The following is a 27348-nucleotide window of genomic DNA, read 5'->3' as shown; positions in this document are numbered from 1 at the left end:
ATACTGAGACTTGAGGGTTTTGATAGCATCTTCGTAGGTATTACACTCAGAAATAGCCTCATATATCTTAGGTGACACAAAATTGATGAGCAGACTTAGTTTATCTAGATCTTCTTTAGGAAGGGCTCCCAAGAAGTTTTCGAAAGTCTTAAACCAGTGCTTCCATTCCTGAGCAGCCGTTGATAAGCTGGGGTCACAGTCTAGCCTCTCAGGTTTCAGTAAACGCTCCATGTTGTGATGTAGTCTAGCGCAGGATCACCACCAGGTAGCCCAGGATTCTATGTTCAATAAATTGTTGTGATAGAAACACAGGCCTTATCTCTAGGCTTTATTGAACATAGAATCTTCATAGTACTTCTGCAACAACAAAATATAATGACTAGTACATCTAATAATGGCTTCTACAGGGATGGTGATGTCTTGCATATGTCAAGAGAAAAGTTATAACTACAGGCCACATATTTAAACTCACCATGTAATCTGCATCACTGATAAATGGATATAGTAGGAGAGAATCACACACCATGTGTTGGCGCCCATGACACACACCAAACTGTTGTTGTTGTTAAGGGCCCCAAGAGGTGGTGCAGTATTATCCTGCTGCTGCTCCCCACAGGACCAGTATCACTACACTAATATCTCAGTATTCATCCAGGGTTCAGTTCTTCGTTTAATCCTAACCTCTTTAACTGGTGCAATATTATCAAGGATGGTAGTGAACATTGTTTTGAATTTTTCCCAGGCATCGTTTACGTCCGTGCAACTTGTTATCTCTGTCCAGTCACAATTGTGTAGCCTATTTACCAGTGTTTCTTTACTGTAGTTTCTAGTTGACCTCATTTTTATTGTCTTGTGTAGGCCTATCCTATCCCTAGTGATTTTCCTGGTGCAGTAAATGATGAAATGATCACTAAGACCTGTGGTAATGACGCCTGACTGACTAATGTTCTCAGAGCGGTTACAAAGTATGTGGTCAATTAGGGTGGCTGAGAACTATGTGATCCGGGTTGGAGTATTAATTAGTTGAGTGTAACTATTTAATCCTAGAATTTGCTTATACCTTTTGCATAGCCCGTTATTTTGCTGCTGAAAACAGATATTGAAGTCGCCCAGTATTATTGTCTCGCAATTGTTTTCAACTCCGGACAAGACTCTGGAAAAGTCTTCTAAGAACTGGTCCTGGGTAGGAGGGCGGTAACTAGTTCCTACTAAGATGGGTTTGGTCTTAGGAAGCAGCACTTCAAACCATAGAATCTCCAGTTTATTGTTATTTAAATCAGGTCTTGGGTTGTAAGCTAAGTCATTTCTAATGTAGGCACATACTCCACCACCCTTTCTGTTCCTATCTAAGCGTTTTATATTGTAACCATCTATTTTGACCTCGTCGTCGGTCACCGTATCATCCAACCAAGATTCAGAGATGGTTATAACTGCCGCCCTAATTTTGTTAGCTAGAATCCTAATCTCTGCCAATTTAGGAAGAAGTGATCTTGCATTGACATGAATAAAGTGAAGGCCTGTTTTCATAAAACAATCATAATCATCAATATATGGCAATGGGTCATTTGTATTAAATTTAGGTAAATCAATGTCATCACTGCTAAAGGGTAACTGTACCAAAGTGCATTTGTTACACACAAAATGAATTCTGGCACCGTTGTTATAATTGTACATACATCCATCATGCACCCACCCCTTACACATTTTACATAAGGTGCCTTTTCTGTTTTTCATGCGTACTTTAGTACAGTGTATGCACCTGTTTGGTAGTGTTTGAGATAATAATGGCTGTATTGTCTCACATTGACCTATGTATGCATTACATATGGAGTTAAGGTTATCATTCCTAGCTACTAGACCGTCATTATCGCCGTCATTTATCTGTCTGTTTTGCCTCTGCACAATAGTTTGAGGTCCTGGATTAATTTGGATATCACCACTTAAGAGCGCTACAATAAGAGCTGTGTGCCACTGTTTTTGTTTGGGTATGCGGTGTTGCCATACCTTGCGGCGATAGTGACATTTACTTTTCTGGTAGGATGGCAACTGTTGGGATTTTACTGTCCAGGGCGCTGTTACTCCATTCACCTTTCCCAACCCCCATGACTGATTTCTTTCTTCATGGAATTGAAGAAGAAATATAAATATAATTATGGCAGCCTGTACCCCCCTAATGCCTGCTATTTTCACTCTTCGCTCTTTTACTCATATACAATAATATTTATTTCTCTTTTCCAGTCCCTAGTACACTTAGTATCTGCTTTAGCAATCACCACTGAATTACTAGTAAAATTTCCTCTTCAAAACCCTCTTCACTGCTCACTTTTCCCTTAACTTCACAAAACCCTTACAGTTAACCCTGTACATTGCAGAGTCACTTGTTTGCACAGAACTGCTTAATGCCTCAAATGATGTAGTGGAAGTTTTAGCAGTAAAGGTCGAGAACCAAAACCTAGTCATTGTGGTAGTCTACAAGCCTCCGGATGCAACATCCCAGCAATTCCAGGAACAGCTGTTAAAAATTGACCACTGTCTGGAAAATCTTCCAGCTCCTGCACCCAACATCTTGCTCCTGGGGGACTTCAACTTAAGGCACCTAAAATGGAGGAATATAGCAAATAATATTGTTGCAGAAATAACACCAGGAGGCAGCTCTGATGAAAACTCACACTCACACGAGCTTTTAAATCTCTGCACAAAATTCAATTTAAACCAGCAAATAATAGAGCCTACTAGACTGGAGAATACACTAGACCTCATCTTCACTAACAATGATGATCTGATAAGAAATGTCACCATATCAAAAACAATATACTCAGATCACAACATAATTGAGGTTCAGACATGTATGCATGGAGCCCCAGACCGACAAAATGAGACTAGTCACGAGGGAGCATTCACCAAATTCAACTTCAATAACAAAAACATAAAGTGGGACCAAGTAAACCAAGTCCTAACCGATATAAGCTGGGAAGATATACTAAGCAACACAGACCCAAACTTATGCCTAGAACAGATTAACTCGGTGGCACTCGATGTATGCACAAGGCTTATTCCTCTAAGAAAAAGGAGGAGTAGATGTAAAATAGAAAGAGACAGGCGCTCCCTTTACAGGCGACGGAAAAGAATAACAGAGCGGCTAAAAGAGGTCAATATATCTGAAATGCGCAGGGAGACACTGGTCAGAGAAAGCAAGCTAAAAGAATCCTTTAGGAGTCAGGAATCGCGGGAAGAACTAAAAGCCATAAATGAAATCGAAAGAAACCCAAAGTATTTCTTCTCCTATGCCAAATCAAAATCGAGAACAACGTCCAGTATTGGGCCCCTACTTAAACAAGATGGGTCCTACACAGATGACAGCAAGGAAATGAGTGAGCTACTCAAGTCCCAATATGACTCAGTTTTTAGCAAGCCGCTAACCAGACTGAGAGTCGAAGATCAAAATGAATTTTTTATGAGAGAGCCACAAAATTTGATTAACACAAGCCTATCCGATGTTATCCTGACGCCAAATGACTTCGAACAGGCGATAAATGACATGCCCATGCACTCTGCCCCAGGGCCAGACTCATGGAACTCTGTGTTCATCAAGAACTGCAAGAAGCCCCTATCACGAGCCTTTTCCATCCTATGGAGAGGGAGCATGGACACGGGGGTCGTCCCTCAGTTACTAAAAACAACAGACATAGCCCCACTCCACAAAGGGGGCAGTAAAGCAACAGCAAAGAACTACAGACCAATAGCACTAACATCCCATATCATAAAAATCTTTGAAAGGGTCCTAAGAAGCAAGATCACTACCCATCTAGAAACCCATCAGTTACACAACCCAGGGCAACATGGGTTTAGAACAGGTCGCTCCTGTCTGTCTCAACTACTGGATCACTACGACAAGGTCCTAAATGCACTAGAAGACAAAAAGAATGCAGATGTAATATATACAGACTTTGCAAAAGCCTTCGACAAGTGTGACCATGGCGTAATAGCGCACAAAATGCGCACTAAAGGAATAACAGGAAAAGTCGGTCGATGGATCTATAATTTCCTCACTAACAGAACACAGAGAGTAGTCGTCAACAGAGTAAAGTCCGAGGCAGCTACGGTGAAAAGCTCTGTTCCACAAGGCACAGTACTAGCTCCCATCTTGTTCCTCATCCTCATATCCGACATAGACAAGGATGTCAGCCACAGCACCGTGTCTTCCTTTGCAGATGACACCCGAATCTGCATGACAGTGTCTTCCATTGCAGACACTGCAAGGCTCCAGGCGGACATCAACCAAATCTTTCAGTGGGCTGCAGAAAACAATATGAAGTTCAACGATGAGAAATTTCAATTACTCAGATATGGTAAACATGAGGAAATTAAATCTTCATCAGAGTACAAAACAAATTCTGGCCACAAAATAGAGCGAAACACCAACGTCAAAGACCTGGGAGTGATTATGTCGGAGGATCTCACCTTCAAGGACCATAACATTGTATCAATCGCATCTGCTAGAAAAATGACAGGATGGATAATGAGAACCTTCAAAACTAGGGAGGCCAAGCCCATGATGACACTCTTCAGGTCACTTGTTCTATCTAGGCTGGAATATTGCTGCACTCTAACAGCACCTTTCAAGGCAGGTGAAATTGCCGACCTAGAAAATGTACAGAGAACTTTCACGGCGCGCATAACGGAGATAAAACACCTCAATTACTGGGAGCGCTTGAGGTTTCTAAACCTGTATTCCCTGGAACGCAGGAGGGAGAGATACATGATTATATACACCTGGAAAATCCTAGAGGGACTAGTACCGAACTTGCACACGAAAATCACTCACTACGAAAGCAAAAGACTTGGCAGACGATGCACCATCCCCCCAATGAAAAGCAGGGGTGTCACTAGCACGTTAAGAGACCATACAATAAGTGTCAGGGGCCCGAGACTGTTCAACTGCCTCCCAGCACACATAAGGGGGATTACCAACAGACCCCTGGCAGTCTTCAAGCTGGCACTGGACAAGCACCTAAAGTCAGTTCCTGATCAGCCGGGCTGTGGCTCGTACGTTGGTTTGCGTGCAGCCAGCAGCAACAGCCTGGTTGATCAGGCGCTGATCCACCAGGAGGCCTGGTCACAGACCGGGCCGCGGGGGCGTTGACCCCCGAAACTCTCTCCTGGTAAACTCCAGGTAAACAGTGGCTTCATCAGTCCATACAAGGGATAAACTTGAAGAACAGGAGGAGAAAGAGATAATCAGTCCCTCAGCCTTGAGTCGATGTGGTCAGTCCATCAATCTTGAATAGAATACGGCATAGGAGCGGAGAAGCAGCTATAAACCGTATGGCAGGAGAGGTGCAGCAGTCGTAGGTGGTGTCACATTTGTCCAATGTGGAAGTAGGTCGTGCCCAAGGGTTAGGCAAGGATTGTAGATGACTGATTGTAGATGATTGTAGATGACTTCCACATTGGACAAATGTGACAAATGTGGCACCTCTATTGAGGGTTGCAACGTCTGTCCATAGATTAGAAACTGAATTTTCCCATCTACTAATACAAAATGTTCATATCCTTGCATTGGGTGGTGATGGCTCAGTAGATATTTGACCCTTCAAAGTGGGTGCCTTGATGCTTTCAATAGCATCTTGATCTATAACACAGGTGCTATCAACTGATAGTAAAAAAGAGAATTGGTTTCCTCTTCCATTACTTAAGCTTTATATGATCCTCACGGTTATATTGCTATCCATTAAATATAATTACAATAACTTCCCACATGTATGCATAACTTCTATTTTGACTTAACAGTTTATGTGAGAAAGTACTGTAAACCCGAGTGGGTCATTCAAAGCAAGGAATAGCAATAGATTCATTATCCATTTCTGAACGCGAAATAATTTTTAACCTGTAACTAACATAGTCTTGTTCACTGTACTGTTAGGTAGCTGCACACTGGCTACTGGAGTGCGGGGCAGGTGCGTGGAAGTACGTCAGTGCCCGACAGTTCTCAGGACTTATCGCCAAAGCAGACCTCTGGTGTGTGTGTCTCCGGGCGAAGCCAAAGTCGTCTGCTGCCCTGCTTCCAGTAAGTCTTGAATTACAGTAAATTAATCTTTGTGTAACTTCAGGTTTGTGAGGGGGGAGACACTGATCCAAGTAATTAGATTTGATCCTACCCTTCATACAATCAAATCTGATTCCCTTCCATTCCTCAGGTGCTGTATGGCCTCGACGGGTTTAGTAATTCCAGTAAATATTATATAATGTATAATATAAGAACTTCATAAGTTTGTGCATGGATATAGTGTGCACTACATTATTGTGAATGTTAATGAAAAGATGCTGGATGTCTGTAAAACTGAATGATCAGTTGTGGAAGGAAGAGAGGAAATATATAAATTCAGGGATTATGAGGGCTAAAATAAGAGTCGGATGCGTAAAGTGAGTTAAATTGTTGATGCATCTGGAGAAGACAGGAGTGTAGAACGGACAGAGAGACTATGAGATGTTAAGCGAGTACTTAGAGAGTTTTGAACGAAATGAGACAATTGCGGTAGGGACGTAAATTCTAAAGTGGGAAAGACTGTTGTAGAGGGCGTAGTAAGTTTGGGATGATAATGGGGGCCTCTGAACTTTGCATCGAAAGAGGTTTGGTAATAAGTAATACGTATTTTAGAAAAGAAGATAAATAAAGAACGCTAGATATAGAGCGGATAAAGGTTAATGAGCAGACTTCTAGAAGTGCAAGTTTTTAGAGGTGTAACAAATAATTCAGATCATTATTTAGCTGTAGCTACAGTGAGAGTAAAGAGTTGGGGTACAAAAGAGAATGGCATTTGTGAATAAGAGAAAAGCGAAAGTTTATAATTTAGAGCTGGAATCTAGCGTAAGATATAAGGAACTTATGGGGACAGAAGGGATAGTGATAGTATAGGTAATGAGAAGGTTGATGAAGAATGGAGTAGATTTAAGAATGCAGTGTCAGTGTGCAGCAGAAGTTTATGGATATAGAAAAGTGGGTGTAGGAGGAAAGAGGAGCAATTGGTGGAATGAAAAAGTAGAGAGGTATGGGATTAAGCAATGAAGAAGCTAATACAAAGTGGGAGTTCTCACAGTTGCTTTTTGCAGAGGGCACTGTGCTATTGAGAGATTTATAACAGAATTTGCAAAGGTTTGTGGACGAATTGAGAAGGGAATTTAAAAGAAGGAAATTGAAAATGAACATAGGAAAGACCAAGGTGATGTAAATAGCAATAAATTTTGCTGTGAAACAATGGATATAAGACTGGAAGGAGGGAGTATGGAGGATGTGAATGTGTTCAGATATTTGTGAGTAGATTTGTTACCAGACGGGTCTAAGAAAGAAGAGATGAACCATAGAATTGACGAGGGGAAATTAGGTGACTTGTGCATGGAGACAAAGGGCGCTATCCATGGAGAAAAAAAAAGGGAAATGTATGAAAGAATAGTGGCACTAACACTCTTGTATGGTTGTGAATCATGGATTGTGAATGTTGCAGCGGGGAGGTTGCTGGAGGCAGCGCAGATCTGTTTGAAGGCAATATGAAGGATGATTATTATACAGAAAATTCACAGTTTGTAGATTAGGTGTAGAGCTACTGAAAGCATTATCCAGAGGGCTGAAGAAAGGTTGTTGAGATGGTATGGTTATTTAGAAAGGATGTAGAAAAATAGGATGAACTGCAGGGTTTAAAAATCTGTGGAGGGAAGGCGTGGTAGAGGTTGTCCTAGGAATGGATGAAGGGAGCCGCTTAAGGGGCCCTAATCCCGGAGAGCCCCATAAGCGATTTTAGTCCACATTGCTTGAAAATTTTGGGTCTACTGCATGACAAGGGGTTTTTAAATAGTGATAATAACTCAACGCCCCCGCGGCCCGGTCTGTGACCAGGCCTCATGGTGGACCAGGGCATGATCAAACAGGCTGTTACTGTTAAGCGCACGCAACCCGACGTTATGAACTACAGCTCGGCTGGTCAGGTACTGATTTTAGGTGCCTGTCCAACAGGTCTATTGGTAATCCCCCTTATGTATGCTGGGAGGCAGTTGAAAAGTCATGGGCCCCCTGGCACTTACTGTGTTGTCTCTTAGTGTACTCACGGCACCTGCCTCATGCTTCCATTCACCTGACTACAGTATATAAGCCACTTCTCGTGCTATATGTTGTACTTTCTAAGGGAATATTTTGCTACTAATTTTTTATCTTCCGATTTAGTTCATTTTATCTCTAGCTTAGTATAATAATAACATAATATATTTACTACAAGTACATGTACATGGTATGAACATTAAAATGGTATAAAATACCGACAGGTTGTTAGGTAAGACACATATGCAACAGTTAGGTATCTTTATTATGAAACGTTTCGCCTACACAGTAGGCTTCTTCAGTCGAGTACAGAAAAGTTGATAGAAGCAGAAGATACTTGAAGACGATGTAATCAGTCCATCACCCTTAAAGTTTTGAGGTGGTCAGTCCCTCAGTCTGGAGAAGAGCATTGTTCCATAGTGTTCCATAGTTTCATACTATGGAACAATGCTCTTCTCCAGACTGAGGGACTGACCACCTCAAAACTTTAAGGGTGATGGACTGATTACATCGTCTTCAAGTATCTTCTGCTTCTATCAACTTTTCTGTACTCGACTGAAGAAGCCTACTGTGTAGGCGAAATGTTTCATAATAAAGATACCTAACTGTTGCATATGTGTCTTACATGTACATGGTATGCAGGCCTAGCTGACATCAACAACATACTAATATATAGAAAGCCGCTTGTTATGCTGAGCATTTCGGGCAAATTAGGTCAGTTTTGTCCCAGGATACGACCCACACCAGTCGACTAACACCCAGGTACCCATTTTATACTGTTAGGTGGACGTGGACAGCAGTTGTCTTATGGAAACAAGTCCCTAATGTTTTCCAGCCGTACCGGAAAAGATTCAAACCCCGTACGTCGGTGTGTGAGCTAGCGATCGAGCTACGCAAAACAAATGAAAAGAAAATTATTTATTGGAAATTAAATATGGCAACCTGACTGTACTTATTGGCCTTGTCAAAAGTTTTTTGGGCACTCCTTACTTACTGATAAGAATTACTGTAATATACCTTATCTTAATCCTCCAAAAATACAGTTGGTAAGTTTTTGACATTTAGCAAAATATCTGCTCTTTAGAACCCATGCAAATAAAAAAAAATTGGGATATTTTGAAAATTTCGTCAGCAGCTTGTAAAACATTCATTGTCGTATGCTTGTTGTGAAAATCCTTTCATTATTGATATTATTGTGATAATAAGTAGATCAATAACTTCCGAGATGATCGAAGAAACGCGCACAAATCTGACTAATTGAAAAAACAAAATGCTAGAAAATAGCGCAGTTTGAGTCTTGATATAGGATTGTTCTTATATAGTTACCCCTGTAAGAGAGAGTTTTCTCTTGTGCTAATAAACCAGAGAGAACGTAACAATATAATCTTATGCATATACTGCTATATACACTCGGCTTCGATAGCTCCATTTATAACAGTAATAATAATAACAACAAAAATAATAATATCTTTATTTCTACAAGTACATGTACAAGATATAAAGGCTTAGCTGACATTAGTGACGTACTGTATGTTGTAATCTGTTTACTGTAATTTTTACCACTGAATATATCATTGCTTAGTTAATCTTAAGTTAATTTTAAGCCTACCCTTAATGCTCTGCATACAAGGGGGTTTGGAATGTACACCCAACTATTATAATTCCTTGTACAACTATGTATCAGGCCCGGTGGCCTGGTGGCTAAAGCTCCCGCTTCACACACGGAGGGCCCGGGTTCGATTCCCGGCGGGTGGAAACATTCGACACGTTTCCTTACACCTGTTGTCCTGTTCACCTAGCAGCAAATAGGTACCTGGGTGTTAGTCGACTGGTGTGGGTCGCATCCTGGGGGACAAGATTAAGGACCCCAATGGAAATAAGTTAGTCCTCGATGACGCACTGACTTTCTTGGGTTATCCTGGGTGGCTAACCCTCCGGGGTTAAAAATCCGATCGAAATCTCTCTTATTATACTATATCGAAAGCCCCTTTGTTATACAGGACATTTCGAGCAAATTAGGTCAGTTTTGTCCCAGGATGCGACCCATACCAGTCGACTAACACCCAGGTACCCATTTTACTGATGGGTGAACATGGACAATCGGTGTAAGGAAACACGTCTGATATTTCCACCCCTTCGACGGGAATCAATCTCGGACTCTCGCCGTGTGAAGCGAGAGCTTTTGCCATCAGGACAAGGGGCCTGGTGGCGTATTTGTTTCTATGTTATTTATCTTATGTGTAATATCATTTTGGAATAAATCTGATAGGAAAATAAACAAAATTGTCAATAGCATAATTATACAACATTTTATAGCGCCATGAGCAACTCCTCCTTGCAGTGGCCTTTCCATGTTTGACATAGCTCCTCTGACTTTGTAACGATGTCAAAAATAATAGAAATAGTAAAAACAAAGCCGAAAATTCACTTCATGCTCAGACACATATTATGTGTCACGTCATCACAAGAAATGTAGCGAGTTCATGTTCATGTAGGTCTGCCAGGATGGGTCCTAGCCTGGGTCTTTATCATGTGGTGAGCCAGCAGTGACTCCCCAAGATGTGTCAGTGTGTGTACACATGATGTACCGTGTACAGACCTATGGCAGGGGCACGGTGAGCATTAGTGTTAATTGCAGTGCCGTTTACAGCCCTATGACAAGGGCAAGGTGAGCCTTCTTCAGGTCAAGTGGAATACCGTTTAGAGCCCTATAGCAGGGCCGGCCCTATGACAAGCGCAAGGTGACTCTTTCAACTCCATTTGAGCCATTCCTGACACTCAGATTGCAGCCAGCGTGTCAGCGTGCCTCGTTGTGCTCCCGGTTTTTCTGGTGTTTTCACGGTCGCTCTTACGTGCTAGAACTTTAATTTGTGTCATCAATCCTATACGATACATCCCTCTAGCGCCTGGAACCAATCTTGGGCGGAAAACATTATATACTGAGTAAAAAAAGGAGAATTAGTGTGCACTTCCTAGCAGAGTTTACTGCCAGAGGGGAATCATAGGCCTGTCCCGTGTGGAAAAATAATAATATTGAACTTTGTGTCAGAGGAAAGAAAGTCTCCCTGAAAGCATTGAGTATACATAGTGTATAGTGTATACTACAGTGGCTCCCTAGTATATTGATGATAAAGGCTAAAGTGTCATTTGAAAACAGGTGAATTTGTAAATGAAGTGATAAGCCTATAGAGGCAGGTGCCAGAAGTCGCCAGAAACTTACCACAGGTCAGCTGTTTTTAATAATCTTCCTGGCCTGCTAGTGTACTCGCATATAATCTAGTGATACCAGTGAATAGCAGAATACAGTGTTGTAGTAGCAACTAACCAGTATTATAATGGTACTTAGTGAAGTGGAGTGACTTTCATTAGTTTCTTTTTCTTGAAATACCAGACGTTACTGTGAGTTTCATATAACCTGTAGTTACCAGCGGTCGCAATATACACAACGAGAAGCAATTATTACTACAGAAAAAGCGCCCTTCCTCCAAAATTTGCACCAGTCAACTATAGTGATAATATAGCATTTATTGTGGTGGAGACGGAAAAAAAAAAAAAATAGAGAAGCTAGATACAGCGATTGATAAACAAAGGTGGAGGCTCGACCGTTCGTCATTGTAGGAGTGCCAGCAGTCACCGGCTCTTCAACACGCAAGTTATACTTTTGTATCAATCAAATCACATATTACTCGGGTAGATAATTTCCAGTAGATCCTTCATGTGTTAGCTCAAATCACCGACCAGTATGGTTTAAATAAGTGACCCACTGATCAGATCAGATAGACTGGTCCGAACCCTTGACTGGTCGAACCCTTGACTGGTCCGAACCCTTGACTGGTCCGAACCCTGGACTGGTTTCAAACGGTTTCGTTGTGCACCACCTAGCAGGTTATTAATAGAATATTCAAGAGGTTGCTAGTAGAATTGCAGTAAATAAACCATTCAAATCACTATGAAGCTGTGTGTAGTCTGTGGTCAGTCAAACAAACGGGCTTCCACATGCATAAATTGTCATTTCTGTGGTAATTGGTGTCACGCCCCTTGTGCAGATATCCAAGAACTAGCTACAAGCAGTATTAAAACAGGGAAGTGTTTTTGGGTATGCCCAAATGAGATAAATCTGTGGACTAAAATCACAAGGGTATTAAAAGAGGTCAACATCAAAGCTGCTTTCATAGAAAACCTGGAAGCTTTCTACAACAGATGGGAACATAAAAAGTCCGGGCTGAATGGTACTGCCCTTGATACTGGCCATGTAGTCAGAAACTGTAAGGCTGGAGATGATGTCCTGGTAGTCAGTAAATGGGGGGCTGATAGTGCTGTCCTGGGAGACAGTAATGGGGAAGCTGGAGGTGCTGTCCTGGGAGACAGTAATGGTGAAGCTGGAGGTGCTGTCCTGGGAGACAGTAATGGTGAAGCTGGAGATGCTGTCCTGGGAGACAGTAATGGGGAAGCTGGAGATGCTGTCCTGGGAGACAGTAATGGTGAAGCTGGAGATTTTGTCCAGGTAGTCGGGAATTATACGCAGGAAGGAATACATATGAATGACCGCATAGGGGACAGGAGCCATAGTAGGGAAACAAGTGTAGTCAAAGATAAGATAAAACCAATATTGCAAACTAGAAATACCGCAGGAAATAGCAAACAAGAGGACTCCACTAGCAATAGTGAGGATATATTACCAAAAACAAATGGTGGGAGCTCCATTGTTGGTGCTAGGGAGGATAGAAGTAAGACAGGGAAACATGCACCAACAGGGAATACAGTCACAGAAACCCAAGGCAAACGGAAACCAAGCCTGTGCACATACTATGCACTCGGTATCTGCTGGCATGGGAAATCTGGAAAAACAGATGGGACGTGCAACTATGACCACCCTAGGAAATGCCATGCCCATATGAAAACAGGAAAATGCAAACTCCCTTCCTGTAAGCTTTTTCACCCTAAACTGTGTACCTCTTCAGTACAGGAAAGACTGTGCTATAACTTAAATTGCCAGGCATACCATCTAAAGGGGACAAAAAGATACAAAACATCCAGGCCATGGGAAAACCTGGGTAGCCACAGTCACTCAAGAGGGAGAGGTTTTTTAGTGCCAGGAAGGAAAAAAAACTGGCAGGAAATGGCAGAAATCGTACACCAAATCCAGTCATTCCTGGAGTGGAACCACAGTCGATGGCCTCCACTCCAAACCAACAGATACAGATACTAATGCCGGAAAAAAAATCCCCCCCCAGTACCAACAATACCACCAGTCCGATAACATTCTTCTTTGCAAATATACAGGGTCTAAAGCCAGCAACAAACAACAAAATACCTTTCATCCGTGGACTGCTTGCAGAGGCAAAGGCAATGTTCGCGGCTTTCACTGAGACCCACATAAAGGATCACTTGGACAACGAAATATGGATCCCAGGTTACAACCTATATAGATGTGACAGAGTGAACAGGCAAAAGGGGGGGGTTGGCCTGTACATTGCAGAGTCACTTGTTTGCACAGAACTGCTAAATGCCTCAAATGATGTAGTGGAAGTTTTAGCAGTAAAGGTCGAGAACCAAAACCTAGTCATTGTGATAGTCTACAAGCCTCCGGATGCAACATCCCAGCAATTCCAGGAACAGCTGTTAAAAATTGACCACTGTCTGGAAAACCTTCCAGCTCCTGCACCCAACATCTTGCTCCTGGGGGATTTCAACTTAAGGCACCTAAAATGGAGGAATATAGCAAATAATATTGTTGCAGTAATAACACCAGGAGGCAGCTCTGATGAAAACTCACACTCACGCGAGCTTTTAAATCTCTGCACAAAATTCAATTTAAACCAGCAAATAATAGAGCCTACTAGACTGGAGAATACACTAGACCTCATCTTCACTAACAATGATGATCTGATAAGAAATATCACCATATCAAAAACAATATACTCAGATCACAACATAATTGAGGTTCAGTCATGTATGCGCGGAGCCCCAGACCGACATAATGAGATTAGTCACGAGGGAGCATTCACCAAATTCAACTTCAATAACAAAAACATAAAGTGGGACCAAGTAAACCAAGTCCTAACCGATATAAGCTGGGAAGATATACTAAGCAACACAGACCCCAACTTATGCCTAGAACAGATTAACTCGGTAGCACTCGATGTATGCACAAGGCTTATTCCTCTAAGAAAAAGGAGGAGTAGATGTAAAACAGAAAGAGACAGGCGCTCCCTTTACAGGCGACGGAAAAGAATAACAGAGCGGCTAAAAGAGGTCAATATATCTGAAATGCGTAGGGAGACACTGGTCAGAGAAATAGCAAGCATCGAACTTAAGCTAAAAGAATCCTTTAGGAGTCAGGAATCGCGGGAAGAACTAAAAGCCATAAATGAAATCGAAAGAAACCCAAAGTATTTCTTCTCCTATGCCAAATCAAAATCGAGAACAACGTCCAGTATTGGGCCCCTACTTAAACAAGATGGGTCCTACACAGATGACAACAAGGAAATGAGTGAGCTACTCAAGTCCCAATATGACTCAGTTTTTAGCAAGCCGCTAACCAGACTGAGAGTCGAAGATCAAAATGAATTTTTTATGAGAGAGCCACAAAATTTGATTAACACAAGCCTATCCGATGTTATCCTGACGCCAAATGACTTCGAACAGGCGATAAATGACATGCCCATGCACTCTGCCCCAGGGCCAGACTCATGGAACTCTGTGTTCATCAAGAACTGCAAGAAGCCCCTATCACGAGCCTTTTCCATCCTATGGAGAGGGAGCATGGACACGGGGGTCGTCCCACAGTTACTAAAAACAACAGACATAGCCCCACTCCACAAAGGGGGCAGTAAAGCAACAGCAAAGAACTACAGACCAATAGCACTAACATCCCATATCATAAAAATCTTTGAAAGGGTCCTAAGAAGCAAGATCACCACGCATCTAGAAACCCATCAGTTACACAACCCAGGGCAACATGGGTTTAGAACAGGTCGCTCCTGTCTGTCTCAACTATTGGATCACTACGACAAGGTCCTAAATGCACTAGAAGACAAAAAGAATGCAGATGTAATATATACAGACTTTGCAAAAGCCTTCGACAAGTGTGACCATGGCGTAATAGCGCACAAAATGCGTGCTAAAGGAATAACAGGAAAAGTCGGTCGATGGATCTATAATTTCCTCACTAACAGAACACAGAGAGTAGTCGTCAACAGAGTAAAGTCCGAGGCAGCTACGGTGAAAAGCTCTGTTCCACAAGGCACAGTACTCGCTCCCATCTTGTTCCTCATCCTTATATCCGACATAGACAAGGATGTCAGCCACAGCACCGTGTCTTCCTTTGCAGATGACACCCGAATCTGCATGACAGTGTCTTCCATTGCAGACACTGCAAAGCTCCAGGCAGACATCAACCAAATCTTTCAGTGGGCTGCAGAAAACAATATGAAGTTCAACGATGAGAAATTTCAATTACTCAGATATGGTAAACATGAGGAAATTAAATCTTCATCAGAGTACAAAACAAATTCTGGCCACAAAATAGAGCGAAACACCAACGTCAAAGACCTGGGAGTGATCATGTCGGAGGATCTCACCTTCAAGGACCATAACATTGTATCAATCGCATCTGCTAGAAAAATGACAGGATGGATAATGAGAACCTTCAAAACTAGGGAGGCCAAGCCCATGATGACACTCTTCAGGTCACTTGTTCTATCTAGGCTGGAATATTGCTGCACACTAACAGCACCTTTCAAGGCAGGTGAAATTGCCGACCTAGAAAATGTACAGAGAACTTTCACGGCGCGCATAACGGAGATAAAACACCTCAATTATTGGGAGCGCTTGAGGTTCCTAAACCTGTATTCCCTGGAACGCAGGAGGGAGAGATACATGATTATATACACCTGGAAAATCCTAGAGGGACTAGTACCGAACTTGCACACGAAAATCACCCACTACGAAAGCAAAAGACTTGGCAGACGATGCACCATCCCCCCAATGAAAAGCAGGGGTGTCACTAGCACGTTAAGAGACCATACAATAAGTGTCAGGGGCCCGAGACTGTTCAACTGCCTCCCAGCACACATAAGGGGGATTACCAACAGACCCCTGGCAGTCTTCAAGCTGGCACTGGACAAGCACCTAAAGTCAGTTCCGGATCAGCCGGGCTGTGGCTCGTATGTTGGTTTGCGTGCAGCCAGCAGCAACAGCCTGGTTGATCAGGCTCTGATCCACCAGGAGGCCTGGTCACAGACCGGGCCGCGGGGGCGTTGACCCCCGGAACTCTCTCCAGGTAAACTCCAGGTATACCTTGACAACAACCTGAATTTCAGCACCCATATCCAGCATATAACCAAAAAAGTATCCAAAACGGTTGGGATCCTCTCCAAGATACGATACTACGTGCCGCAAAATGCCCTTCTCACACTATACCACTCACTTATTTATCCATACCTCACCTATGCTATTTGTGCTTGGGGATCAACTGCAGCAACACACCTAAAGCCAATAATAACCCAACAAAAAGCTGCAGTAAGAATAATCACTAAATCCCATCCCTGGCAACACCCCCCCCCCACTCTTCATAGACCTAAACTTACTCCCAGTTCAGTACATCCACACTTACTACTGTGCAATCTACATCTACAGGGCCTTAAACTCTAATATCAACCTTGACCTAAAACGCTTTCTTGATAGTTGTGACAGAACCCACAGGCATAACACCAGACACAAACATCTCTACGACATTCCCCGTGTCCGACTAAACCTTTACAAAAATTCAATGTATGTCCAAGGCCCTAAAATCTGGAATACCCTACCTGAGAACTCTAGAACTGCAGACACATTCATCACCTTCAAAACTACCATTAGAAAACATCTTATCTCCCTGATACACCCCGTCGACTAACTACACGAATACCAACTGGTGGTTCACACTTACACTCACTCACTCATTTGACCATAAACAGAAATATTAATCTCAATCTTAAAATAATGAATCCTGTGATACTCCAATACTGAAACTATGTACTGTGCCAAAACAAAAGCATTCACATTGCTAAACTCACAAACTAGTATTTAGTCACTTAGCCATAATACCAACTTACCTCATAATTTGTAATATTTTACAATTAAGAATAAAACTAAGTCTGCCCGAAATACCTAGCCATGCTAAGCGTTCTAGTGGTACACTCTGTAATCACAATTTTACTACATGTAAACCACACAGTAACCAAATTTCTGTAAACTCAGCATTGTAATCTTTATAGAGAATAAACTTTGAATTTGAATTTGGTGTCCCGTTGCTTGATCGCTAGCACACTCGGCTCCCACACTGAGGTCTGTAGTACGAATCTCCGTTACGGCTGGAAAACATTAAGGACGTGTTTCCATAAGACACCTGCTGTTCCTGTTCACCCATCAGTATAAAATGGGTACCTGGGTGTTAGTCGACTGGTGTGGTCGCATCCTGGGACAAAAATGACCTAATTTGCCCGAAATGCTCGGCATAACAAGGGGTTTTCTGTATAGTAATATGTCATTGATGTCAGCTAGGCCTGTATTCCTTGTTCATATACTTGTAGGAACAGATATAAATTATTATTATTTTTATTTTATTATTTTTATTATTGCATGTTTTTTTAGGTTTATCAGGGCCATTGACAACTTACGCCGTATCGAGCCCGACTTCTCGATGTTAGTAATTAAATTTATTCAGATATGCACCTGGAGTTTACCTGGAGAGGGTTTCGGGGGTCAACGCCCCCGAAACCCTCTTAAATATGCTGTGAGGCAGTTGAACAGTCTTGGGCCTCTAACACTTATTGTGTTGTCTCTCAGTGTAGTCGTATGGTGCCCCTGCTATTCATTCTGGAATGTTGCATCTCCTGCCGAGTCTGTTGCTTTCATAGGGAGTGATTTTCATGTGGAAGTTTGGTACTAATCCCTCTAGGATTTGCAATTGTATATTATCATGTATATCCCTCGCCTGCCCTCCAGGGAATACAGATCAATGGCCTTCAACACAGTTACATTGATTATCAAACAGAACTTAGAATAACCCCAAGTCAGACAGTGACTCACTTCCATTGGGGTCCTTCTGATTATTTATATTTAAGTTGAAAACAGGTAAGTATCTTAACTTTGTAAAAACAGTTACACTACAGGAAGGTATACTAGGGGAGAGGGAAAATTAGTTATTTTCATATACTGTAACAAAAAAAAGAGGGCACAATACCATGACTGGAACGTTACACAAATAACCCGCACATAGAAGTCGGTCCAAGTCGGACCGAAATGTCGTCGTAAGCTCCTCTCTTCTATGTGCGGGTTATTTGTGTATAGTTATTTTCATACAAGAAATTACTTCTCTCTTTCTGTAGCCTTATTCATGAGGTACCTTTTGGCTGTCTTCTTGAACTGGCTCATGCTATGACAGGCTTTGATATGTGCAGGCAGTCTATTCCATTCTTTAACTGCTGAATAGAAAAATGTCTTTGAAGCCTGTCCACTGACTAAGTACTGCAAAGTTGTTCTCCCTTCCCGTAGCTCTGTAATTACATTGGTTCCCGGCCTTAACTAAATAACCAGTAAGATATTGGGGACACTGGTTGTGAGTAATTTTATAAACGTAATTTAGCTTTAGTTGATTTACTCTGTCTTCAACATTCAGCATGTCCAGTTGTAATTCATTCTGGCCTACACGCTCTCTTGGACCCAGGTCCAGAATGAATCTCACCATTTTGTTCTGGGTGATTTGAAGCCCATCTTTCAGTTTTTTGTTAAGGCAGAGTACCATTACGAGCAAGAGTAGTCTACAATACATTGTATAAGGGTAGACATAGGGTCCTGAGAGCCTCAGTTGGTAGACACTGTGCTTGTCTGTAGAGGAGCTTTAGTCTGGCAATCGTTTTCTTTACTACATTTGTTCACTATTAGATTTCCTGACGTGCTTGGGTCAAAGGGGGATTCCCAGATATTTCACTGAATTTACTGTAATAATAGGTTCGGCTCCCCCATTACACTGGACATTAAAATTATTTACCCTTTTCAATTTATCTTTCATGCCAGAGAGTATGGCTTCCGTTTTCCCGATGTATAGTGATAGTTTGTTTACTACCAACCATTTGCTACAGGACTCTATTTCTAGTAATAGTACATTAGCAATGTCTAGTGGGTCTTTATCTGATAGTAACAGAGCCCTGTCATCTGCGTACAGTAGAAGCTTGTATTTGACACTGATAGGCGTGTCATTTACATAGCACAAGAATAGCAATGGACCCAGGATACTACCTTGAGGAACCCCACATGTTATTGGTATGGGTTCTGATTCTGTGTTGTTGATCATGACAATTTGCTTCCTGTTGCTCAAGTAGAACTTAAACCATTCTACAGAACTCATGCCGAGAGCTTGTAGCTATCGGCTGAAGAAATCTTAGAGGAGACAAGAATCTCAGGGAGAACTAAAAGCCATAAAGAAAATTGAAAAAAAATACTTCTTCTCTTATGCCAAATCAAAGGGAAAAAATATCCAGTATTGGAAGCCTGCTTACCTGGAGTATACCTGGAGAGGGTTTCGGGGGTCGACGCCCCCGTGGCCCGTTCTGTGACCAGGCCTCATGGTAGATCAGGGCCTGAGCAACCAGACTTGCTATTGGCCGCACGCAACCCAACATAAGAACCACAGCCCGGCTGGTCAGGTACTGACTTAAGGTGACTGTCCAGTACCTTCTTGACAGCCAGGGGAGGGAGTTGAACAGTTTTGGGCCCCTGGCACTTATTGTGTTGTCTCTTATCGTGCTGGTGGCACCCCGGCTTTCATTGAGGGGGGGAGGATATTGCATCGTCTGCCGAGTCTTTTGCTTTCACAGTGTGATTTTCGTGTGCAAGTTTGGTACTAACCCCTCTAGGATTTTCCAAGTGCATATAATCATGTATCTCTCCCGCCTTCATTTTAGGGAGTACAGGTTGAGGAACTTCAAACGTTCCCAGTGTGTATTATCGCAGTTATGCGCGCCTTGAAGGTTCTCTGTACATTTTCTAGGTTAGCAATTTCACCTGCCTTGAAATGTGCTGTTAGTGTGCGGCAATGTTCCAGTTTAGATAGAACAAGCGACCTGAAGAGTGTCATGGACTTGGCATCCCTCGTTTTAAAGGTTTTCATTATCCATTCTGTCATTTTTCTAGCAGATGCGATTGATACATTGCTATGGTCTTTGAAGGTGAGATCCTGTGACATGATCTCTCCCAGATCTTTTACATTAGTTTCTCGTCCAAGTACTTATATTTCTACACCATAGGAAGGTTAGCATAGGCACCACTGCGTCCACAAATGCACGTTGACGGCTTTGAGGGGACTTGAGCTAGAGTTCCTCACGGCCGTGCTAGCGGGGGATTTGTCTGTAAAAAATTGCATTTGTGGATACAGTGGTGCCTATGCTAACCTTCCTATGGTGTAGAAATATACCTGGTTGGATGAATCTTATTAAGCTAGCTGGCCCAGTGGCTAACGCGACGATCTGGAGTTTTGAGACTGACCGCGGGTTCAAACTCCACCCGTGGTATGGTTTGTTTGCAATCGTGTCAGTACGATTTCGTGAGTCATGAATTCTTATGACCGAGACCCAAAATTTGGTCATCTCAGAAATTTCTGATAGTATCCTAACACCACAAGACTTTGAAAAGGCCATAAATGACATGACCATGCACTCTGCCCCAGGCCTAGACTCATGGACCTCTTTGTTCATCAAGAACTGCAAGAAGACACTGTCACATGCCTTCAGCATTCTATAGAGAGGAAGCATGGACATAGAGGTTATCCCACACTCACTAAAAAAACAGACATAGCCCCACTCTACACAGGTGGCAGTAAAGCAATTGCAAACAACTGCATACTGGTAACATTAACATCCCATATAAAAATCTTTGAAAGGATTCTAAGAAACAATATCGCCAACCACATAGATACCCATCAATTACACTACCCAGGGAAAGACGAGTTTAAAGCAGGTCGTTCCTGCCTGTCGCAGCTACTGGACCACTATGACAAGGTCTTGGATGCTACAGAGGTTAAATAAAATGCAGATGTCTACACAGACTTTTTTTAAAGCCTTCGACAAGTGCAACCATGGTGTAATAGCACACAAAATACGTGATAAAGGAATAACAGGAAAAGTTGGTAGATGGATCTATAACTTTTTGACAAATATAACACAAAGAGTAATAGTAAACAGAGTAAAGTCTGAGGCAGCTACGGTGAAAAGCTCTGTTCCATAAGGCACAGTACTCTCTTCCATCCTATTCCTCATCCCCGTGTCTGACATAGACAGAGATGTGTCTTCCGTGTCTTCCTTTGCATATGACACCCGGATTGCCATGACAATGTCCTCCAACGAAGACACCGCAAGACTCCAAGCGGACATCAATCAAATCTTCAAATGGGCCACTCAAAACAGTATGAAGTTCAATGATGACAAATTTTAACTACTCAGATATGGAAAACTTGAGGAAACTAAAACAGTATTAGGGTACACAAGAAATTCTAATCATAGAGCGAAAAAGTAATGTGAACTACCTGGGAGTGATAATGTCAGAGGATCTCGCCTTCAAAGACCACTATGTAACTACTGCATGCTAGAAAAATGATAGGATGGATAATGAGAACCTTCAAAACTAGGGACTTGGTGCCAAGCCCATGATGATTCTCTTCAAATCGCTTATTCTCTCCAGGCTGGAATACTGCTGTACACTAACTGCTACCTTCAAGGCTGGCGAAATTGCTGACCTGGTGAGTGTATAAAGAACTTTCACGGCACACAGAAGCACGATAAGGCACCTAAATTACTGGGAACGGTTGAAGTCCCTTGATTTGCATTCCCTGGAACGCAGGCGAGAGATAATAATATGCACTTCGAAAATCCAAGATGCAACATTCCTCTAATGAAAAGCAGAAGCGCCATGAGTACACTGAGACACAACACAATAAGTGACAGGGGTCCAAGACTGTTCAACAGCATCCCAGCATACATAAGGGGGATTACCAATAGACCCCTGACTGTCTTCAAGAAGGAGCTGGATAAGCACCTACAGTTAGTACCTGACCAGCCGGGCTGGTCAGGTACTAACTGTATACAACTGTATACAACACTCATATACACTGAACTTTATCAGGTAGATAGCAACACTCATATACACTGAACTTTATCAGGTAGATAGCAACACTCATATACACTGAACTTTATCAGGTAGATAACAACACTCATATACACTGAACTTTATCAGGTAGATAGCAACACTCATATACACTGAACTTTATCAGGTAGATAGCAACACTCATATACACTGAACTTTATCAGGTAGATAGCAACACTCGTATACACTGAACTTTATCAGGTAGATAGCAACACTCGTATACACTGAACTTTATCAGGTAGATAGCAACACTCATATACATTGAACTTTATCAAGTAGATAACAACACTCATATACACTGCCCTTGAGTAACTTTCCACTCCCTGTCATACATTCCTGCAGAAACAGTCTTGTTCATCACAACACTGCCAGGAAAAGCACCAACACTGATCGCCGTTTTGTCCTCCCCACAGGAAAGCTTGCCTCCGGTATCATCTGTCTTCCATAAAGACAACATATATGACTCCTGTAGGTTAGCGTTAGGTTTTGATTATAATAGTTTTACATTTTCTGTTTAATAAAATTTTTGTATGGGTCAGACCCCCAGCGCCGCCTGTCTCCCCGACCTCCTCCTGATCTCTTACAAGCCTAACCTCGGGGTGCTCGTTTGCCATATTAGGCTTTGTATGTGTTTATTTTTTTTACACGTGATAAAATCACGTCCTGGACGAAATGTAGTAATGAAACACTGGTAAAGGGACACAAGTGCAACTATTGCGACATTTTGTGGCAACCTTTCGCTCTCCAGGAGCTTGAATGAATGAATGATTCTAGGTAAGACCCCATGAAGGGGTGAGCGGGGAAGACTGGACAGACTAAGTGTAGATCTTGAGAGGAGTGTCCTTAGTCTTAGAGAAAGAGCCAGGGCTTGACCCAGCAGCCGAGCTGAACGTGAAGGAATTTGCAGGAACGAGCTTGAGAGTCAGGATACACGGGTAAGCTTGATCGGTGACACGGGAGCACGGCTATGTGCATCTCATCAGCGCGAGGTGTTGACTGGCTTGTGATTTGTGGAGACTGGAGAGAGGCGAGAGGCAGGCAGGAGACGGCAGTTAGTGATCACGTGACTTCTTATGTGCGATCATACCACGTAGTGATTGATGCGTTTGTAATTCTTCAATATGCTGATTTTGAGAGCATGGCAGGTTTTAGCATGCGCATTTTGTCATTGCCTAGGTCTTCTAGTATGGCGTTGGTGGTATGTGGGTCGGTTCCTGGTGCAACAGTGTACTTGATGCGGCCATCTCCTATGCTGTATATAGCTTGGCCTGCATGCACGGTGAGGAATTCTGGACTGCATGTGTACAGGGTGATAGGCGCTGTATTTTTGAGGTTCAGGTCTTCTCTCGTTGTTTCTAGTGGGTGTGTAGTTTCCAGGAGCTTTAAAAAACACTACACCACCTGGATATATTTCCGGGGATCACCCGTGAGATTTAGCTTTGTATATATAAACGTAGTTAATATGGGTTTAGTATAAAAGAATGAATATACAGTAGAGTGCAATTTTCTTGATTCATAATGATTATCACCACTGATATCTCAGATTGCAATACCGAGAAAGTGTGGCTAATGATCACGAATTAATCTTGCAGACCTGCAACTGTTACAGGACATCTCAGCTCCTATCGTCAATTTTCGTGAGTGATCATCACACAGTTAATTTATCTTGTATAATTGCAATATTGTCATAAACTGATTTACATCAAATTACATCTCTACTTAGACTACTTAGTTTTCCATCAATACTGATGTGTGTGTAGTCAACTGACGAAGCCTACAGCGCAGGCGAAACGTTTCGTCAATATTCATGTTGCAACATTAACTCTTAAAGATATAATAATCGTCAATATTCACAAGTCCGCATCATATTAGAAATGGTTTTCAATACTGTTAAGTTAATGAAAAAGACACTTGTGCAAGACTGAGTGTCTTTATTGACGATATTCTTCATCTGCGTCGCTGGTTTCTTCAGTCGAATCCAGGGATGAATTACAGTCCATGAGAACTGCAGAGGTATTGAGTTCTTCAGTTTTAGAGGAAGATAATCAGTCTCTGAGACTTAAGCAAAATTATGAGAGCAGACACTGATGTATTATAAAAAGAGGTATAGAAGTTCGGAGATAAGCTCAAAGATGAGTTGGTGGGCCCAGCTCACCTGTGACCTCATCTTTCCGGTAAACAAGTCTCTGGCAACAAATGTTTGTTCTTGGCTAAGGGACCGATTACTTCAGACTGCCTCTCCAATTCGACTGCTGTTTCAAGGATTGTAAGTCATCTCGAAGCCTGCAGCGCAGGTTCAACATTTTATCAGTAAAGATGCCTAGTATTACACATGTGCCTAACTCATTATACTTTTTTTCTTGTAGAATGTGGTCAAAACATCTACCAACCTTTTAAGTTATACACTGAAAGCGTTGGCCCGATTCGGTTCCTCCGACCCGAATCCATCAATAAAACAGTTTTAAATAAAATATCTTCTGGAGATGATCCACAGCGGCGTCCTGGGGTTCCACTGGCTGCTCTTAATGACCCTAAGGTATTCCAGCTCCGTCCTGGACCAATACTAGGAGCCTTGCGTGTCCTTGGTGGTGTGACCGCTCTAAAGAATAATTGGCCTTGGATGGTAAGACACACTTGTTTTTTTTAATACCATGATGAAAAAGATTATTTTATTATTACAGTGGACCCCCGCATAGCGAACTTAATCCGTGCAAGAGGGCTGGTCGTTATGCGAAATGTTCGCTATGCAAATTAATTTTCCCCATAAGAAATAATGGAAATAAAATTAATCCGTGCAAGACACCCAAAAGTATGAAAAAAAATTTTTTTACCACAAAAAAATTTTAATTTTAGTACACACAAACTGAAAAAGGCATGCACAATTACATGACACTTACTTTTATTGAAGATCTGGTGATGATTGATGGGATGGGAGGAGGGGAGAGAGAGTGTTAGTGTTTAGAAGGGGAATCCCCTTCCATTAGGACTTGAGGTAGCAAGTCCTTTTCTGGGGTTACTTCCCTTCTTCTTTTAATGCCACTAGGACCAGCTTCAGAGTCACTGGACTTCTTTCGCACAACATATCTGTCCATAGTGGCCTGTACCTCTCGTTCCTTTATGACTTTCCTAAAGTGTTTCACAACAGTGTCATTGTAATAGTCACCAGCACGGCTTGCAATAGCTGTGTGAGGGTGATTTTCATCAAAAAAGGTTTGCACTTCAAGCCATTTTGCACACATTTCCTTAATCTTTGAAGTAGGCAATTCCTTCAATTTCTCTCTCCCCTCCTCTGAACCAGTTTCCCCAGGTCTGGCCTCTTGCTCTTGAAGTTGATCTATCAGCTCATCAGTGGTTAGTTCTTCATTGTCCTCCTCCACCAACTCTTCCACATCCTCCCCACTAACCTCCAACCCCAAGGACTTCCCCAATTCCACAATTGATTCCTCAACTGGTATACTACTCCTCTCAGGGTTAGCCTCAATCCCTTCAAAATCCCTTTTGTCTACACATTCTGGCCACAGTTTCTTCCAAGCAGAGTTCAAGGTTCTCTTAGTCACTCCCTCCCAAGCCTTACCTATAAGGTTTACACAACTGAGGATATTAAAGTGATCCTTCCAAAACTCTTTTAGAGTCAATCCAGTGTCTGTGGTCACTTCAAAGCACTTTTGAAACAGAGCTTTTGTGTACAGTTTCTTGAAGTTGGAAATGACCTGCTGGTCCATGGGCTGCAGGAGAGGAGTGGTATTAGGAGGCAAAAACTTCACCTTAATGAAGCTCATGTCCCCATAAAGTCGCTCTGCCACGTCTGTAGGATGACCAGGGGCATTGTCTAACACCAGGAGGCACTTAAGGTCTAATTTCTTTTCAGTTAGGTAATCTTTCACATTGGGGGCAAATGCATGGTGTAACCAGTTATAGAAAAATTCCCTAGTGACCCATGCCTTACTGTTTGCCCTCCACAGCACACACAAATTATCCTTGAGGACATTCTTTTGCCTGAACGCTCTGGGAGTTTCAGAGTGATACACTAATAAAGGCTTAACTTTGCAATCACCAGTAGCATTGGCACACATGAGAAGAGTAAGCCTGTCTTTCATAGGCTTATGTCCTGGGAGTGCCTTTTCCTCCTGAGTAATGTAGGTCCTGCTTGGCATTTTCTTCCAGAACAGGCCTGTTTCATCACAATTAAACACTTGTTCAGGTTCCAGTCCTTCAGTTTCTATGTACTCCTTGAATTCATGCACATATTTTTCAGCCGCTTTGTGGTCCGAACTGGCAGCCTCACCATGCCGTATCACACTATGGATGCCACTACGCTTCTTAAATCTCTCAAACCAACCTTTGCTGGCCTTAAATTCACTCACATCATCACTAGTTGCAGGCATTTTTTTAATTAAATCGTCATGCAACTTCCTAGCCTTTTCACATATGATCGCTTGAGAGACGCTATCTCCTGCTAGCTGTTTTTCATTTATCCACACCAATAAGAGTCTCTCAACATCTTCCATCACTTGCGATCTTTGTTTCGAAAACACAGTTAAACCTTTGGCAACAACAGCTTCCTTGATTGCCGTTTTCTTGCCCACAATAGAAGCGATGGTTGATTTTGGTTTCTTGTACAACCTGACCAGGTCGGTGATACGTACTCCACTTTCATACTTATCAATGATTTCTTTCTTAATTTCAATGGGTATTCTTACCCTTTGAGGTGTAGGGTTGGCACTAGAAGCTTTCTTGGGGCCCATGGTCACTTATTTTCCACAAACAGCACCGAAAACACTGTAATAATACGAAATATTCCGGGTGTATGCTTGAATGTTACCGCGGAGGCTAGCTGGTAAACAATGGGACGGGCGGCACATGTGAGGCTGGCTGAGGGCCCACATTGGACGCGTCTCAAACGAAGTTCGCTGAGCGGGTTTTTGTCTACTATGCGGGGCAAAATTTTAGCGGACAAAGCGTTCGCTATGCGGAATGTTCGCTATGCAAGGCGTTCGCTATGCGGGGGTCCACTGTATATTATAAATGATGATAATGGCAATAATAATAGAAGCAGTAATAATTTATCGAGTTAATCT

General features: G+C 42.3%; 1 protein-coding gene across 1 annotated transcript in view; it reads left to right on the top strand.

The window, feature by feature from the left end:
• Positions 1-27348, top strand: part of LOC128701378 (venom protease-like) — a 229374-nt gene that overhangs the window by 23088 nt on the left and 178938 nt on the right. The window contains exons 2-4 of the mRNA XM_070100470.1: positions 5924-6067; positions 23863-23907; positions 24637-24893. Coding sequence (XP_069956571.1) covers positions 5924-6067; positions 23863-23907; positions 24637-24893 — 446 coding nt within the window. The remainder of the gene's footprint in view (positions 1-5923; positions 6068-23862; positions 23908-24636; positions 24894-27348) is intronic.

This window comes from Cherax quadricarinatus, chromosome 72, assembly GCF_038502225.1.
Source record: "Cherax quadricarinatus isolate ZL_2023a chromosome 72, ASM3850222v1, whole genome shotgun sequence".
NCBI classification, from domain to species: domain Eukaryota; kingdom Metazoa; phylum Arthropoda; class Malacostraca; order Decapoda; family Parastacidae; genus Cherax; species Cherax quadricarinatus.
The sequence above is the reverse complement of the archived record's forward strand: the minus strand, read 5'-3'. Positions and strand labels throughout refer to the sequence as shown.